Source organism: Caretta caretta, chromosome 25 (assembly GCF_965140235.1).
Source record: "Caretta caretta isolate rCarCar2 chromosome 25, rCarCar1.hap1, whole genome shotgun sequence".
NCBI lineage: Eukaryota > Metazoa > Chordata > Testudines > Cheloniidae > Caretta > Caretta caretta.
In genome coordinates, this window is record NC_134230.1 from 10,946,164 (window position 1) to 10,963,380 (window position 17,217).

The following is a 17,217-nucleotide window of genomic DNA, read 5'->3' on the forward strand; positions in this document are numbered from 1 at the left end:
TATGGGAGTGTGTAATTTTTTCCCCCTTCCACAAGGAAAAAGGCTTACAAATTGAATCCTTGAGAAACAAATGAAGCAGCTAATCTGACAATATGCACAAGTAACTTGATGAGGGAAGGCCCAGGGTCCAGTGAGTAGGGGCAGGTTTGCCAGAAGAAGTCACAGCTTCTATTCCTTGCTCTCATTACTCACTAGCTCAGTGACCAGGATCAGGTTTCTCTCTGCTTCAGTTTCTCTGTGTCTGTTTGGAGTGCAAGCTCTTGTAGGATGGAGGGGCTGTGTGTACAGCGCTCAGCACCCTGGAGCCAAACTCTTGGTTAGAGCTTCCAGATGCAACTGTCATAATTAGGGCCCTACCAAATTCACAGTCATGAAAAACACAGCACGGACCGTGAACTCTGGTCTCCCCCAGTGATATCTGGGTTTTTGGGCACTTTTACACTGTACTATACAGATTGCACAGGGGAGACCAGCATTTCTCAAATGGGGGGTCCTGACCCAAACAGGAGTTGTGGGGGGGGGTCAAGTTATTTTAGGGGGGCAGGGTCATGGTACTGCTGCCCTTCAGAGCTGGGTGGCTGGAGAGCGGAGGCTGTTGGCCGAGCACCCAGCTCTGGAGGCAGGGCCCCGCCGGCTGCAGTGCAGGAGGCAGGGTGGCGAGACCATGCCAGCTGCCCAGCTCCAAAGGCAGCAGCGCAGAAGTAAGGGCGGCAGTACTTGCTACCCTCCCCCTTACAATAACCTTGCAACTCCCCCCCCCCCCCCCCCAATTCCTTTTTGGGTCAGGACCCCTACAATGACAACAGTCTGAAAGTTCAGATTTAAATATGGCAATCATGTAATTTACAATTTTTAAACTCCTACAACCCTGAAATTGACCAGAATGAACCCTGAATTTGTTAGGGCCCTAGTCATAATGAATGGTATTTTCAGAGCACTGCTCACCGGCCCCCTCTTCAGGCCACTCAAACACCATCATCATAATGAAGTCTCAGAAATGCTCTGACTTTTGGTGCTTTTTAAAGTCAGAAGCCAGGTCTACCCTGCAGCTTGAGCTCACAGGCTTGCTTGACCTAGAGAGGAGAACAGCATCCCCTTCTGAGACCAAACTGCCTTAGACCGGCAGCAACTGGGCCCATGAAACAGTTAGGGGTTGGAAAAGCTGGAGCTATGCAACACCTGGATTGCGCCCCAAGTTTGTGAAGGACAAATATAGCTATATTTCAAAATTCCACTTCTTTCCTTTGAGGCCCTCCTGCTGGTTGCCCACCAGCTAGTTCTCATTCTCAGGCTTCAGGGAAGCCTCAGGGCATTTCACAACTCCCCTCTGCGAGGGTGGGATGCAGCTAAATCTTATTTTATAGAGAAAGGAGCAACGCTGGCTTTTTTAGATAAGCCAAAAGCCTCTTCAAGGGCTGGAGCCTGTAGCTGCCCTTTGTAACTGGCACTCCTGAGTTACCCTGGGTTTAACCATTGCTTGAATGTTCCTTGATCATTCACCCGCACAGCAGCGTAGATTGCAGCAGTGCCAAAGGTCATTGCATCCCCAGGAAAGACCTCTGTGGCCATTACATTTCATGCTCGGCTCTAAGGCTTTAACTGCAAGGCCTTCCACGTGTTGTGGCCGAATCTCAGTGTCTCAAGAACAACCCAGTCACAGGAGCGGGGGAGGGAGAAGGGACTGTGTCAGCCTTGTCCTGGAATCAGTGTCATGTGGCCCCCTTGCTGTTATAGCACGGAGGAAACTCTCATCTTCAGGAACTGCAGCTTGCTGGGGGGCAAGACCATTTGCTGCAGATGTTTCCTACTGCAGAAGATCTGAATCAGGGTCTTGGGAAAGTCCTGCTTACAAGCATGCAAAGTGCTATGCAAATCTCCTCCCAGAAGCGTGGCAGGGGACTCGGCCAGGGAAGTGGTTTGCAACACTGAAAATCCATTCAGGTTTGTCCAGGGTAGCAGCTCTCAAGTCATCAAATCCCATCTCTATTTAGATCTCATCACTTGTTCCTGGTTTGCTGCTGCAGGCGATCAGCTCTCCACTCACACTGTGCAACAAGCAGCTTCCAGTCTGGGACTTCCCCACTGTCACACGCTTGATACTGAAACCTTCGAATTCTTTCAAAATAGTTTGTGTGCGCACAAGCAGTAATAAATCTGTGCTGCCATCCTCAAAGCATTCTGTACACAAGTGGCTGTAGCCTCACAACCTCATTACCCCCTTCTTATACAGATGGGGAAACTGAGTCACAGAAAGAGGTAACTTGCTCAAGTCCACGGCAAAGCTGAAAATAGAACCCAGGTCTCTGATACAGGGGATAGAATTCACTAGAGGTGAGTTCTATTCCCAGTGCTGGCACTGGCCTGCTAGGTGACGTTTGGCAAGTCACTTTGCCTCAGTTTCCCCCTCTGTAAAATTATGATACTGACCTCCTGTGTAAGTCACTTTATTGCTAAGAGCCAGGGATCATGGCTACCACCCTAAAAACCACACACACACACACACACACACAAAGCAGGGACACTGATTCCGACAGGACGTGGGGCAAAGCTGAAGAGATCTGGCTTGACACTTTCCTGCATTTCCTCCTCTAACACTTCTTTTTTTTTTTTTTTAAATATTAGACTCCCTTTGTCTTATTTCAAAAAGAAAAACCCAACCAAAATGCAGCTGTAAAAAGCAGGGGTGGGGAAGGAAAACCAGGCATATCTAAAGGCCTGGATACACTAAGAGACCTTGGGGGTGCAACACCTAACTACCTAGCCACTCCATGGAATCCACAAATCCTGGGTTAGGCTCCTGGGCTGCCCATTCAATACATGGGGAGAGAGGCCCTACCCCTGGGCTTAGAGTTATCAGGGAATCCTCCTCCTGCACCGGTCCTTTTGTGCAGAATCAGGAGTGCTCAGAGACCACCACCTGTTAGCGTTCCCCTCTGGCACTAGTTTACTCCTGACACCATATCACGTGCACCTTGTACACGCTAGATTTCAGGGCTGCCTCTAGCAGGTCCGGCTTCTGCACCACATATGGACTGGCTACAGAGCTTCCTTCGCAGACAGATCACACCAGCCGTGTTCACTACAAGATCTTTGATGGACGGCCAAGTATGGCCGAGGTTAGCTTCAATAAGGGTTACTCACACAGTATCACCAAGTGGCTGAACCACAGAATACAGTCGAGCCTTCCATTACACCTCTCTGCACCTGCTCTGTGCTGGGAGGCAGGCACTGGGCAGGCATGCCCAGAGGTAGAAAATTTAGGATTCTAGAGAGATTTTTAGAGCAAAAGTTTAGGTGCCAAGTGAATTTAGGTGCCTACAAGGTTAGGCCACAGCTGAGCAGGGGTTTTGTGGACCTCCGCGGTGCCTAGACCTAGGAGCTAAGCTCTGAAGACCCTGTGTGGATCTAGGCAAAAATACCCTTTGGAAAATGGGACTGGACAGCCTGTGGCTTCTGCCAAGCCAGCTGCAAAGGTGAGTCCTCAGCACCCTCTATTGGGTGTTTGTCCAACAGGAGATGAACTGGCTCAGGAGGAGCCCAGTGGCATTCGGGGACGCTGCATCATTGGCCACAGTGAACAAGATGTTCCGAGTCAGAGGAAGCTTAGATGGTGAGAGTGTTGGCTGCCTTTTCACAGATGTAGGGGAAAAATTCGTAGCACGGGACATCATTCCAGTTAAGTGGCAGGGGTTGTTTGGTGGTCAGAGTTGCACAGTCCTCATTGTGATAGTTATCTGGCTGGGGAGAGAACCAAAATCTGGAGGGGAAAAAATAAATGGAACGGTCAGGATCTGCATTTTAGAAACTAACGATGCAGATTTCTCTGCATCTCCGCTCTCCTTCCTGTGATGGGCCCTCCCCCCGGCTGCTGCACCCAAGGAAAAGTACGGCCCTGGCCCATCCTACAACATCAGGGGTGTATTGACTCAAGAGGCCTCTGTATGTTCGCACCCATGGGACTGCACAGACACTGCAGCCTGCCCCATGAGTGGGGATATGCAGAGCCCATCTCAAACAGCTTCAGTTACAGGTGAGCAATCACAATTTTCTGGGTCCAGATCACATGGATTTAGGGTGGCTATCAGGAAAAGCTTTCGAACAACAAGGAGTGATAGTACTGGAGCAGGTGACTTAGGAATGTTGTGGAATCCCCCCCCCCCCACTGGAGGGGTGGGCAAACTACAGCCCGGGGGCCACATCCCGCCCTTCGGATGTTTTAATCCAGCCTTTGACCTCCCGCTGGGGAGTGGGGTCCGGGGCTTGCCCCGCTCCACATGGCTCTCAGAAGCTGAGGCATGTCCCTTCTCTGGCTCCTACACATAGGGGCAGCCAGGGGGCTCTGCACATTGCCCCTGCTCCAAGTGCCGCCCCCGCAGCTCCCATTGGCCAGGTACCGCGGCCAATGGGAGCTGCAGGGGCAGCACCTGTGCACGGGGCAGCACGCAGAGCTGCTTGGCCACTGCCATGCCTCTGCATAGGAGCCAGAGTGGGGACATACTGCTGCTTCCGGGAGCTGCTTGAGGTAAGAGCCACCTGGAGCCTGCACCCCTGACCCCCTCCCGCATCCCAACTTCCAGCCCTGATCCCCCTCCCACCCTCTGAACCCCTCAGTCCCAGCCCAGAGCATCCTCCTGCACCCCCAACCCCTCATCCTCAGCCCCACCCCAGAGCCCCCCACCCCCAAGCTGGAGCCCCCATCCTTCCCACACCCCCCAACCTGCTGCCCCAGCCCGGAGCTCCCTCCTGCACTTTGAACTCCTCATTTCTGGCACCATCCCAGAGCCTGCACCCACAGCCAGATCCCTCACCTCCCCCCCCCCCGCACCCTAACCCCCAATTTCGTGAGCATTCATGGTCCACCATAAAATTTCCATACCCAGTTGTGGCCCTCGGACCACAAAGTTTGCCCACCCCTGGGTTAGACAAACATCTGTCAGGAATGATCTAATTATACTTAATTCTGTTTCAGCACTTGGGGGGGGTGGGGGGCTGGAGAAAATGGACTAGCCGACTTCTTGACATCCCTTCCAGCCTTACATTTCTATAATCATATTCCTACTTCTTCCTCTTCACCAGGATTATTCCAGATTTACACCAACATAGCTGAACAGAATCTGACCTGCAGCATCCTAAGAGATCAGGCTGAAATTCCCCACCCTGCTCCCTCATCAAAAGATAAAAGATGTCCAAAAAACACCCCCAAACCAAAACACACTACTGTTTGATTTTGGCCACATTTTATATTTTTCAACAGAAAAAAAAAAACAAACAAACAAAGACCAAAACCAAAGTGAGCATCTTTAAATTCAAAATGGGCCAATTTTCATTTAAATTTTTTTTCACTCAATTTGCCATAAAAAAAAAAAAATCGAATGAAAGAGTTTTGTTTGAAATTTTTAATGGAAGTGACTTTGGATTTTGCCGCTAGCCCTAGCGTCAACCCAGCCTGCGTTTGGCTCGGGAGCAAGCAGCTGTGTCCCATTCTGGTGCCCACAGCGCAGGAAGGAGGTTGATAAACTGGGGAAGGATCAGAGAATGAGGAAAGGATTAGAAAACCTGCCTTATCGTGATAAGCTATAGACGGAGCTCCTAGAGTCTAACAAAGATACAGGCTGAGGGGTGACTTGGTCAGTCAATATGTACCGACATGGCCAACAAATATTTGATATTGGGCTCTTCAAAGTAGCAAGCAGAGGTAGAACACAATCAAACGGCAGGAGGCTGAAACGAAGTAAGTGCAGACTGGAAATATGGCATACGTTTTATGAGCGAGGGTAATTAACCACTGGAACAATTGACCATGGGTCATGGTGGGTTCTCCATCGCGGACCATTTTTAAAATCAGGATGGGACGTCTTTCTAAAAGATCTGCTCTTATTCAAACAGGAATTGTCCTGGGGCCAGTTATACAGGAGGTCAGACTAGATGATCTGGTGGGGGGCGAGGGCAGGAGGAAGAAAGGGGGACAGGTTATCCTGTTTGTGTAACGCTGACAGACCCCAGTCGTCAGCAGGTGGGATCGAACCTGGGGCTTCTGGAGCTTAGTGCATGAGCCAAAAGCCAACTGGCTGTAGAGCAGACTCATTTTCTCTCTCTCTTGAAGTGGTCTCGGTGCCACTAGATGGGACCGAACGCCACCCCCAGAAGGTGTGTGGGTGACATTTGTCCCCCTTCAGTGCGGCTGTTGAATCAATGCCTGCTCCCTCCTGCTCCGCTCTTAGAGAGCTGCTGTACGGCTGTGTGGGGAAGACATTCAGCGAGTGTCCTTCAGCCAGAGAGAGCACTACGAAGGACCCTGCTGTATTACACTTACTTCTCCATTTGGTTTAAGTCAGTGCCATCCACCCACTTCCAGGAGCCTTCTTGGGCCACATCCGTCAGGCCAATCCAATAATCCGCAAAGCTTTGCTGCTTGCTGAGAAAGTCCTGGAGAAGGTTACAGACAGCGCCGCATGAGGGATGCTTCAATGTTTCTACAAAGAAGCTCCACTCTGCTCTCAGCCACAAATCGCACCAGGCCACTGAACTGACAAAACAGGGCCCTTTCCCAAAAGCAGCAGGGGGAAGGGATCCCAGCTGGCCCTGTTCACTTGGGAGAGGAGGGGTCCTTCACTGTGGTACGTGAGCTCCCCACTTTTCATCCCCAGAGATTTTAGCCCTGTTTTAGTTAGTGGTTTGTTATGGGACACCAGGGATCATGGAAGTCAGAACTGGCTCCTCTATTGCAGTGGTTCTTAACCTGGTCACGGCCACCCTGCCCTTCCCATGTCTGTCAACGAGGGAAAGGGCACGATCTTGGGGGTTCCTGGTATGGACAAGGTCAAGACTTCCACCAGCAAAGTCCCCCAGCGGCCTCAGTTCTGAGGCCATTTTGCTGCTCAGCGCCTGGCCTGGTGCTCGAACGTGGCATCCCCCCACCTATCTCCCTGTGGGGCCTGAGCTGGTAGGCATTGTTAGAGGCCACCTCAGAGCGCTCCGATCGGAGGGGGCCCACAGAACAGTGCTGGAGGAGTCCAGCTTAGTCCCTTCCTTCAGCACTGGGGCCATGTGAAAAATTCAGCTAGAATTTGGGGCCCACAGGAAAAGCTCCTATTCCTTAGGCACACGCCCCGCCATTTGGGGCCATTCACTGCCTTCTGGAAGTGGGTCTGCAGTGTCTTGACCACTACCCATGCACAAGGCAGAATGGCCAACTAGCAAGCCAGGCATTCACCCCCTAGGCTGGAAGGAGATTGAGGCAAGAAGTGAGTCAACCCCTTGCCCCGCAGGGGCAGGGAACAATCCTGCAGCAGCTCTTAAGCGCTATGCAGTAGCTAAGGAACACACAAGCCCTGTGCTAAGGGTCATGGGACAGCTCCGGTGGAAATGCCTTGGGCCAGGGCAATTGACGTGGGGGTCCTCAGCACTTCCCAGAGCATGGGCTTGCAAAAAGAGGCATTAAAAAAAAAATAAATAAAAATCTACGGCCCTAGGAGGCTCCATGATAGTAAGAGGCTCACGTTACCTGCTCCTCCCGATCGGAAATGACCACTAGCTCGGCCTGTTCCCTCTGGCAGCTTCTCCTGCTGTCATTCCATGATAAAGGACTTGGAGAAAAGTAGTAACACCTCCCTTTGTTTGAAATCCATTGGTAGGGGCAGAAGGTACAGCTGATGTCTGAGGAGGGAGGAGAGGGAAACTGAGCACACCTTGGCTCAGAACAGGGGGCCGCGTAAGAACAACCAGCGCCTGGACTCGGCGCTTGTGCCCCTCCCGCCGGCTAGGCAGCTGCCATCTCCGCTCCGGACCTTTGCCCGAGGCAGCAGGAGAGAGCGGCCTTCGCAGCTGAAGCGGGCAGCAGCACATCTGCCCTTTTCTTGAGGCCCATCCGAACAGGTGGGTGTTCAGAGCTGAGACTAGGAACCTGGACTCCTGGGTTCTACTGCCAGCCCCGCCATCTTAAGAGTCACTTCCCTGCTCAGGGCTTTCCTTTCACCCTCTGTGAAACGGGGACAATGGCACCGTACTCACTGCGGGGCTCTGAGGTGTTGGAGGACGGGGACTCCAGGGCGCAGATCTTTGTGTGCAACGCCAACTGCAGTAACTGGGAGTATCTCCCTTCCGCTTGCTGCAGTTTGCTCTTGGCTTGCTTGGATTCCTCTAGAAGCTGCATGTTGCCAGCTAGGAGCCGGGAATCTAGCAGAGGGAGAAGATACCACGTCTGAGTGGGGCGGCCCCTTCCCAAAGGCAGTCTACTTCAGCATCAGTCTCACCATTGACAATGAAAGCTAGGCCAATTGTGGCCTCAATCGATGGTCTCTCCTGGCCTTTAATCAGGAGGCTGCGCAGGTCTGAAAGGTCTGTGTGAACAGTGTGGGGACTCAGGCTGCCAGAGAGGACATTATGGGAGCTGTCTCCAAACCCCAGCCGTCACACCGGCCATCTGGTTTTTCTGTTGCATTAAACTATTTTCTTTAGGTTGATCTAACTGACCCCTCCAGCCTTGGGGATTTGAGGTGCCCATCATGCTAGGCACGGATTGGCCACCCTAGAAGCAAGTCATTAGGGATGAAATTGTGGAGAGTGAGTGAGGGAGGGAGGTGGAGGAGATGCTAAGGGAAAAGGATGCATTTGCTGGAGGTTTAAGATCTCAAATCTAGGGCTCGGGGGCAGAGATCTTCCCGATGAAGTGAGCTGTAGCTCACGAAAGCTTATGCTCGAATAAATTTGTTAGTCTCTAAGGTACCACAAGTCCTCCTGTTCTTTTTACGGATACAGACTAACATGGCTGCTACTCTGAAACCGAGGAAAGGAGGTTCACCTAGAATAGAGGCACCCCACTTTCCAAGTCAAAAAAGTACTGTACAACTATTTCACTACCGACAAGTTGTTCCCACATGACCCGTGTTGAGTCACCGTTGCCAGCTTCTGACACAATAGCTTCCTGAGTACACTGCTCAGAGGCAAGGATGTCCTGCCATCCACTAGCTGACTGTTGGAAACGAGTTTATTATGAAATAGCGAACCAGAGGACTTAGGAGGAGTGTTTCAGGGAGGCCCAGTGGGCTGAGGATCTCTGAGCACACTTCAGCTGGGGAAAGCATTGTTCTCTCCATTTAACAGGGCGGCGGGGGGGGGGAACCCCAACCCTCGTCCTTTCCATCAAAAGTACTTACACAGGATACTCAGGGAAATTAACGCCACTAGGAACAGCACACAGAGAATCACCACTGTTGCTAGCCAAGCCCACGGAGACGTCTTCTGGGCAGGGGGCTTTGATTCTGGGTGTCCAGGGAGAAAGGAAAAAGAACAAACACACACACATCACACTGGTGTGCATTTGGTACAGACCCTACGCAGTATCAGCAGCAGAAGGAAGAAAGTCATAGGCCAGATCCTCAGCTTGCGCAACTCAGCACAGTTGCTCCAGCGGCATACGTTAATTTACACCAGCTGGTCCTTAGCATTCAGAAATAGCTACAGCATCCAGTGTCCTCGTGCAACCGGCTGTGCTTGGAGGCCCGAAGAGAACGTTTTATCTGAGCTTATTATTAGTGTTAGGTAGAGTCTAGAGACCCCCCCCCCCCAAGCCTTGGGGCCCATTGTGGTCAGCACTTTACATGCACATTTTGAGAGGCAGTCTCTGGCCTGAAGAGCTTCCAATCTAAATAGCCAAAATAGGCAGAGGGTGGCAGGGGAAACTGAGGCAGAGAGAGGCAAAGGCACTTGCCTAAGATCATCCAGCAGGACAGTGGCAGACCCAGGAATAGAGCCCAGTCTCTTGGGTCCCAATCCAACTGGGCCATGTCGTCTCTTTATGTAACATGTAACACATGGGGACGTTGATATTCCAAGCCCCTCACTGGGGCTCCCACCTGAGAAGCACCTGTCAGGGTCTTTCTGTGGCAGACTGTTACCTGCTTTCTTCACATCCGTTTCCTGCGATCTGGGAAGAAATTTCAGATCCGCGTAGGTGACCTCAGCTTCCGGATCCATCTTTCCTTTTCCCCACAGATCCGCGTTTCAGCTTCCTCCTCCTGCCAGACACCCGGCCGTGGCTAAGACCAAGCACCATGTATCCCTCCAGAGCAAACAGTGAACTTGAATCAAAGTAAGAGATGCAGTTAAAGAGCTGGGGTTGGTTATTGAATAAAAAGATTGGCCACGTAAATGACTGCGACCTCCAGGCTAACGGGCACTGCTTGGGCCAGGAAGGATTTTCTGAGTCTGGGAGTGATTGGAACAGGCCAGCTGGTGGACCCAGCTGGTGGACCGGTGCATATGTAAGACAATAGGAGAAACAAAGTTAGCTGAACCCCCTAATTGCTCATCCTGGCACATCCAGATGTGTTAGTAAAAAAGCCAGCAAACATCAGAGAACTTGATTTAACACCACCACCACCTCTTAACTAGTGCTTTCCCTCAGTCGATCTCAAAACACTTCACAAAAGGAGGCCAGAGACAGAGCCTCCATTTTACAGATGCGGAAACCGAGGCATAGAAAGGGGAAGTGACTTGCCCCAGGTCACCCAGGAGGCCAGTGGAAGAGCAAGGAATGGGACTCAGAAAACCTGGGTTCTAATCTAGTGATCTAGCCTCAAGGCCATACTGCTTTCCCTAGGACTAATGGGAGGCCAAGTGACCCGGTGCATAGGGAACTAGACAAGGACTTGGGAGACCCGAGTTCTGTCCTGGCTCTGACCTGCTGTGGGACCTGGGCCAAGTCACTATGCCATTCCATGCCTCAGTTTCCCCATCTGAAAAACAGGCAGAATAATATTTACCTACTTTGTAAAATGCTTTGAGATCTCCGGATAAAGAATGCCAGACAAGGACTAGGTAGTATTTCCATGATCTAAAACCAGACCAGAGAAGAAATATTACAGCAAGAATCCCAAATTGCTGCCCCCATGACGGGGCAGGAAAAAAACAAGCCAACCCACAAACCCCCTGCAAAGAAGACACACAGGTTTAATTCTGCACTCCGCACTTCCCCGTAGATCTGAGGAGGGTGGGAATGGGCAGTCCCGAAGGAGGAACAGAAGACCTCCAAATAAAACCAAGGAGGACAATGGCTCCCCTCTTTCTTGAGGGCCCCTAGCAGGCGGCTGTCAGCGGAGTTGCCACCCAGCCACTGACAACCGAAATCTTGCATGTGGCAGCTCTGCCTCAGCAGTGGAACAGGCCGCTGGAGAAGGAACCCTTCTGAGACCAGCGTCACCATCATCGTGGCACCACCGTTAGTAACTGGCTGGCATAATTCCCCCCCGCCCCCTTTTTAAGACGGTATTTCTGGAGTCAGTTGATCTCAAGTCCTGTCACATGACAGGGACATTTAGTCACATGACTGGAGCCAGAAAATAAAGTGTTGGCTTCTTGCCAGCACACCCCAGCCTTAAGTCCTTATTCCACATGGCAAATCCTGCCATCGGATGGTCACTGCTAACTTCGGCTGGACAGGAAGCAGTGAGTTAGCCAGAGAGAGGCATAGCCCATCTACCTGGACACTCTGTTAATACAAGACACAGGAAGTAGCTGTTCCGCGCCACTCAGCACCAGCCAGGCCTCAGCTGTGTCCAGCTTTGGGCACTGCACTTCAAGAAAGATGTGAACGAATTGGACACGGTTTCCGGAGGAGAGCAACAAGAACAAGAAAAGCTTTAGCAAACCTGGACTCTGAGGAATGGTTGAAAGAAATGGACCCGTTTAGTCTACAGCAGTGTCTCTCAACCTTTCTGATACCAGGGACCTGCTTGGTGCCTTCCTAAACTGTGTCAGCGAGATCTCAGGGACCGGTGCCAGTCCACGGGCAGGCCGTTGAGAAACACTGGACTAGAGAAGAGACGGCTGGGGTGGAGGGACCACATGATAACACAGTCTTCAAATATGGACAAGGTTGATATCAAAGAGGACAGTGATCAGTTGTTCTCCATGTCTACTGAGGGTTGGAGGAGAAGGAATCAACTTAACTTGCAGCAAGGGAGATTTAGGTTGATAACAGGAAAAACTATCTAGCAGGAGAGCCAAGCCCTGGAACAGGTTATCTAGGGAGGTGGTGGAATCCCCATCTCTGGAGGTTTCAAAGAACAGGTTGGACAAACACCTGTCAGGGAGAGTTTAGGTTGACTTGGTCCTGCCTCAGAACAGGGGGCTGGACTAGATGGCCTCACGAGGTCCCTTCTAGCCCGGCATTTTGAGGATCACGAAATAGCCTGTGTCTGCCAGGGCGGGAGGCAGTTCAGTGATTGAATCATTCAAGGCAAGGAAGGAAGGAAGGAGGGAGGGAGAACTTTAACTGTCAGTTTCCCTCAGCCCCGGAAACCCCCTGCCACCCAGGCTCAGCCAAGCATGGAAGTTTCAGTGACAATGGGTCACGTTGTGGGTTCCTCGTGCACCGTCTCCACAGCTGCAGCAAGGAGATTTCCTCCTGTAGACCTCTATTACTAGCTAAATAATAAACATATACCTACATTCTTAAAATATAGGCCTTTACAGGCAGGCCTGGATATCTATATCCTAACACCTCTTTCAGGAGAGACCTGTCAGGCTGGTTTGCACAGGCCCTTACCGAGGGAAAGCCATCACATTTCCGACTCTTGGAAAAGTGAAATCTTTCTTTGCCCAAATCCCATCTTGGAGCTGGCTTGGTTGGAAGGTTTCACCTCAGTTTTGTACATTTTCTTCAGGGGGAACTAAAACGTGGTGCTTCCCCACCCCCACGTGTCCTGTGAAGTCAGGTGGCGTGGGAGCATCTCAGACACAATGCCTCTCAATCCTGTTCTGCAGCACCCCACTCTGCTCTTCCAGCCCTGGGCACCCCATGTATGTACAGCTCAGCCCAGGAACCTCAGGCCTGCTCTGTAACAGCCCCTGCTCATCCATCCCCCCCATACAGTTCTGCCAATGCACTTCAGACCTGAGTTGCAGCCCTCTGCTATTCTAGCCTTGACGCCTCTCCAACAGGACCTAAGTCCTGACCCACAATGCCCCCAGCTATCATCCCCTCGACCCACAGAGCTTACATGAAATACCGCCCCAGGCTTCATCAATTTTGCTCATGGGAAGCTGTAGCAGTCTGGGTCCCCCTCCTAACATGGTTCGAATGGAGAGGTGCTACCAGGGAAAAGTTGGGATACCAGGGGCCAGAGCTGCTGCAGGGCTGTATGGCTTGTGTGCACATGGCCATGGCATCACACTGATCCTGGGGCCTCCACCAGGGGTGGGGGTACACACAGGCTGTGGGATACTGCTATGTTCATGGCATACTTACAGAAAAGTTCAATACATAACTACTCTAGCTGCATGGTTGCAACATAACACTACTTTATTTCTTAGAACACGGCACCATTACAGACAAGAACCCCAAAACAGAGAGAGAGACAAAGCAGGCTGTTCCCTAAAATAGAGAGGTATAACGCACCCCACCTTACTAGCCTGGCTGTCTGCAGACTGACTGCTGTTAGCCCAGAACACATGCTTCCCTACAGAACCCCCTAAGCTGCAAGCAGGACCAGGAAAACCCTCTGAAATTTAAAGTGACAGCCTACAATTTTAAAACAGTTTTCAATGCACCTCAGGGACAAATCCCCCTGACAGCTTAAGGTGACGGAATCTGTTTCTTCATGAGGAGTCCTCGGTCACTGTTTTTTAACACAGGAAGGGGCAATTTGGGCCATGGGTTTTTATCTCAAGCCTTAGTGGCAACGCTGTGGATCATCACTCCTGGGTCCTGCCCTGAGCCACATGAAAATACCAGCATGGCCAATCCTTTCCATTATGTTGCCAGGGTGAGCATTAGGCAGGTAGTAAACAGTGCAGGCTGGGCTTTACCTTCACCCTCCTCAGATCTAGGGGGAAGTGAAGAGTGCAGAATTAAACTTGTCTCTTCTTCGCAGGGTGTTTATGGGTTTATTTTTTTCCTGCCTTGAAGTGACACCCAGGTGGGGATCCTTATGCTGACAGCTAGCTGGGGTCTCATGACCCCGTCTCCACCAAGCAGTCAGTAAGACTCTACGTCGGCAATGGCAATCCCCCCCAGACAGCGCTTCCTGACAATAGTTACAACGGGAGGAAGCATCTATTCACTCAACAGCATTAGGAGAACGGTTATAAACATGGACCATTGAAAGCCGGGGCATTAGTATTTAGGTCCCATCAACAAGCTGAACTCAGACTCCATATCTGCCCCTCCCACCCACAATCCAGCTTCACCCTCAAGCTGGGTAAGTCATGCGTCCATCGCCCAGCCTAATTCAGATCCATTACTGCTGTGGTCCAATCCCCACATCCACCGTGGCCCACAGACTTCCCTCCCATCCCAAATGTACAACAGTGCCATCTTTCTTAGCTGCCAGAAGCTACCACAGAATCAACTCAGCTTTAAAACTCCCCAGCCAAAGGGAGTAAATCTACAAAAGGGTTTAAAAGAGGGAACGACTTGGGGGGAGGAGGGGGAAGGGAGGGGCAAGGGGATGGATGGTTTGGTGGAGGCAGCCTTGTCCAGTGGTTAGTGCAGAGGACTGGGAAGCAGGACTCTTGGGTTCTATTCCCAGCTCTATTAGAGGGGGGGGGTGTGTGTGTGAAAACAGGACTCCTGGGTTCTATTCCAGCTCTGTTAGAGGGGTGTGTGTGTGTGTGTAAACAGGACTCCTGGGTTCTATTCCAGCTCTGGGAGCCATGGGTTAGAGCAGGGGTTGGCAACCTTTCAGAAGCGGTGTGCCAAGTCTTCATCTATTCACTTTAATTTAAGGTTTTGCGGGCCAGTGACACATTTTAACGTTTTTTAGACGGTCTCTCTCTCTAAGTCTATACATTATATAACTAAACTATTGTCGTATGTAAAGTAAACAAGGTTTTCAAAATGTTTAAGAAGCTTCATTTAAAATTAAATTAAAATACTGATCTTACGCCGCCGGCCCGCTCAGCCCGCTGCCAACCTGGGGTTCCGTTCAACTAGGCTGGCAGCGGGCTGAGCGGAGCCGACGACCGGGACCCCAGACCGGCCGTGGGCTGAGTGGCTCAGCCCACGGCCGGTCTGGGGGTCCATCCGCCGGCTCCTGCCAGCCAGGGTCCTGGCTGTCAGCCCCACTCAGCCCGCTGCCGGTCTGGGATCTCAGCCCTGCCCACATAGAGTGGGTACCTACCTTCTCCCTGGTTCTAGCCCATTCTCTTCCTCTGTCTCTGCACTGAGCTGGGGGTGAAGGAGCAGGCTGGGGGTTGGGGTGCAGGGGCTGGCCAGGAGCTAGAATGAGGGAGGGGGCTTAGCTTTGGGGCAGGAGGTTTGGGTGTGGAGTGCTTACCTGGGCAGCTCCCATTTGGTGCGAGGGGTCCAGGTAGGAATGGGGAGGGGGGGTGCAGGAGCTTCCGTTTGGTGCTCACGGTGGGGGTGAGAATGTGGGGGGTGCAAGAGTCAGGGCATCGGGTGTGGGGGGCCTGGGTATGTGTGGGGGTGCAGGAGTCAGGGCAGGGGGCTAGGGGTGTGTGAGGAGGGTGCAGGAGTTGGCATGGGGGGCTGGGTATGTGTGGGGGGTGCTGGAGTCAAGGCTGGGGTCGTGGGGGGTGCAGAGGTCAAGGCAGAGGGCTGGGAGTGTGTGAAGAGGGTGCAGAAGTCAGGGCAGAGGGCGTGTGAGGGGGGTGCAGGGGTCAGGGCAGAGGGCTGGGGTTGTGGGCTAGGGTTGTGGGGGTGCTCCCAGCCCCCTGTCCAGAGCAGCTCACAGCAGGGGGCTGGAGGGGCTATGCCCTGATTCCACCCCCCTTCCCCAAGGCCCTGTCCCACCTCTTCTCCGCCTCCTCCCTGGAGCAGCAAGCGCAATTGCGGCTCCACTCCGCTTCTCCCCCTTCCCTCGCAAGGGCCATCAGCTGATCAGGGGCAGGGAGGGAGAGGAGGAGGGGCAGGACTCCAGCAGGCTGGGGGAAGAGGTGGGAGAGTGGGGACCTTGCCTGCCCTGCAGCAGCCGCCGGCAGGACCAAGCTTCTTCACCCTGCCCCCACCGGGGGGTAGAGAAGAGCGGGCCGGGGCGGGCAGGGTTTTTAATGGCTCGCTGCTGCCTGCCGGGGCCCTGGCCTGGGTTCGGCAGCGGGCGCTGAGCGGGGCCGGCGGCTGGGGCCCGGCAGGCCACAGCCTGCCGTTAAAAATTGGCTCGCGTGCGGCCTTTGACAGGCCTGCCATAGGTTGCCGACCCCTGGGTTAGAGCTTGTTATTCTGGCTGGTTCTGCAACCCTGTGTGACCCAGCCCACTTCCAGCCTTGGATGTGCTCAGCCCCAAATCCCCAGCATGAAGATCCCTCTCCTTTGGCAGAGCTCGAACCAAGACCTACCTGGCTTGGACTCAGCTCTACCTTTTAACTGTGGCTAAAATGCAGACAACAGTCAGCCCCTCCTGAGGAAGAGTCCTTCTCCCCATGCCCAGCGAACCCCAGCACTTACTTGGCAGTAGCGTTCTCCTGTCTTCTGCTGTTGTACGAGCCGTGCAGAGCGAGTACTCAGCAGGGCTCTCTTTTCTCCTCGGTCAGAGGAACACCATGGGGCTGCGGCTGGCTCTTGACAAGGGCAGGCCGGTCACCCCAGCATGTGTCCTCCTGCTCATTGAGCTGTATCCAAAGCACTGCGGGGAAGACATTGAAGACAGGAGTTCTTGTTTTTTCAGCAGCACGGTTCCTCTTTTTGGAGGCAGCTGATGTGGAAAAGCCCTTGAGTAACAAGCTCTGTCAGACAGCCCAAACGAGCGCCGAGGCCCCAGAGACCGAGAGGAGAGAGCCAGGGTCACGCAGCTGATCCATCCACCACCAGTCCCATCAGACCAGTGCACATGGTTCCCCTGTGGTCCGTTCCCCCCCGCTCCCTTGTTCCACAGCCCCCCGGAGCTCAGCACATGGAACATTTTCCTGAAGCGCAGCCTCCGTGTTCCCGGTCCAAATTTCAGTGCCTCACTCCCAGTTCTAGCCCCTTCTATGCTCCAGCTCTGATCTGTTCTGGTCCTGGCGTCCGACAGACAGTTCACACGCCCGGCCCCAGCAGGTGGTTACAGCTACTTAGCTCATTTTGTTCTTTTTCTGTTAATACACTGTCAAAAGCGAGCAGGCGGACAAATGCACTTGTGTGGCACCTGGGGACAGAGCTCGCTGACTCGGAATTCCCCTGGCATAGGGATGGGGAAGTCCAGTCTGGCATACAGCGAGCCTGGCTGGCATACAGGCAATAGGGTGCCCCTGGCATGGAGGTATTATCAAGGAAAGAGG

General features: G+C 52.7%; 1 protein-coding gene across 2 annotated transcripts; it reads right to left on the reverse strand.

The window, feature by feature from the left end:
* Positions 1–2,428: 2,428 nt before the first annotated feature.
* LOC125627265 (CD209 antigen-like protein C) lies at positions 2,429–16,594 on the reverse strand. 2 transcript variants are annotated; one of them, XM_048831190.2, is made up of 7 exons: positions 16,406–16,594; positions 9,897–10,079; positions 9,156–9,260; positions 8,011–8,175; positions 7,505–7,656; positions 6,314–6,426; positions 2,429–3,757 (listed from the first exon to the last, which is right to left on the reverse strand). In XM_048831190.2, the coding sequence occupies exons 2-7, from the start codon at positions 9,973–9,975 to the stop codon at positions 3,604–3,606; spliced, it is 768 nt and encodes a 255-aa protein (XP_048687147.2). In that variant the 5' UTR covers positions 9,976–10,079; positions 16,406–16,594; the 3' UTR covers positions 2,429–3,603. The 2 variants fall into 2 exon arrangements, with proteins under 2 accessions (XP_048687147.2, XP_074979217.1); XM_075123116.1 differs by lacking the exon at positions 16,406–16,594 and adding an exon at positions 15,755–15,815.
* Between the last annotated feature and the right edge of the window lie 623 nt (positions 16,595–17,217).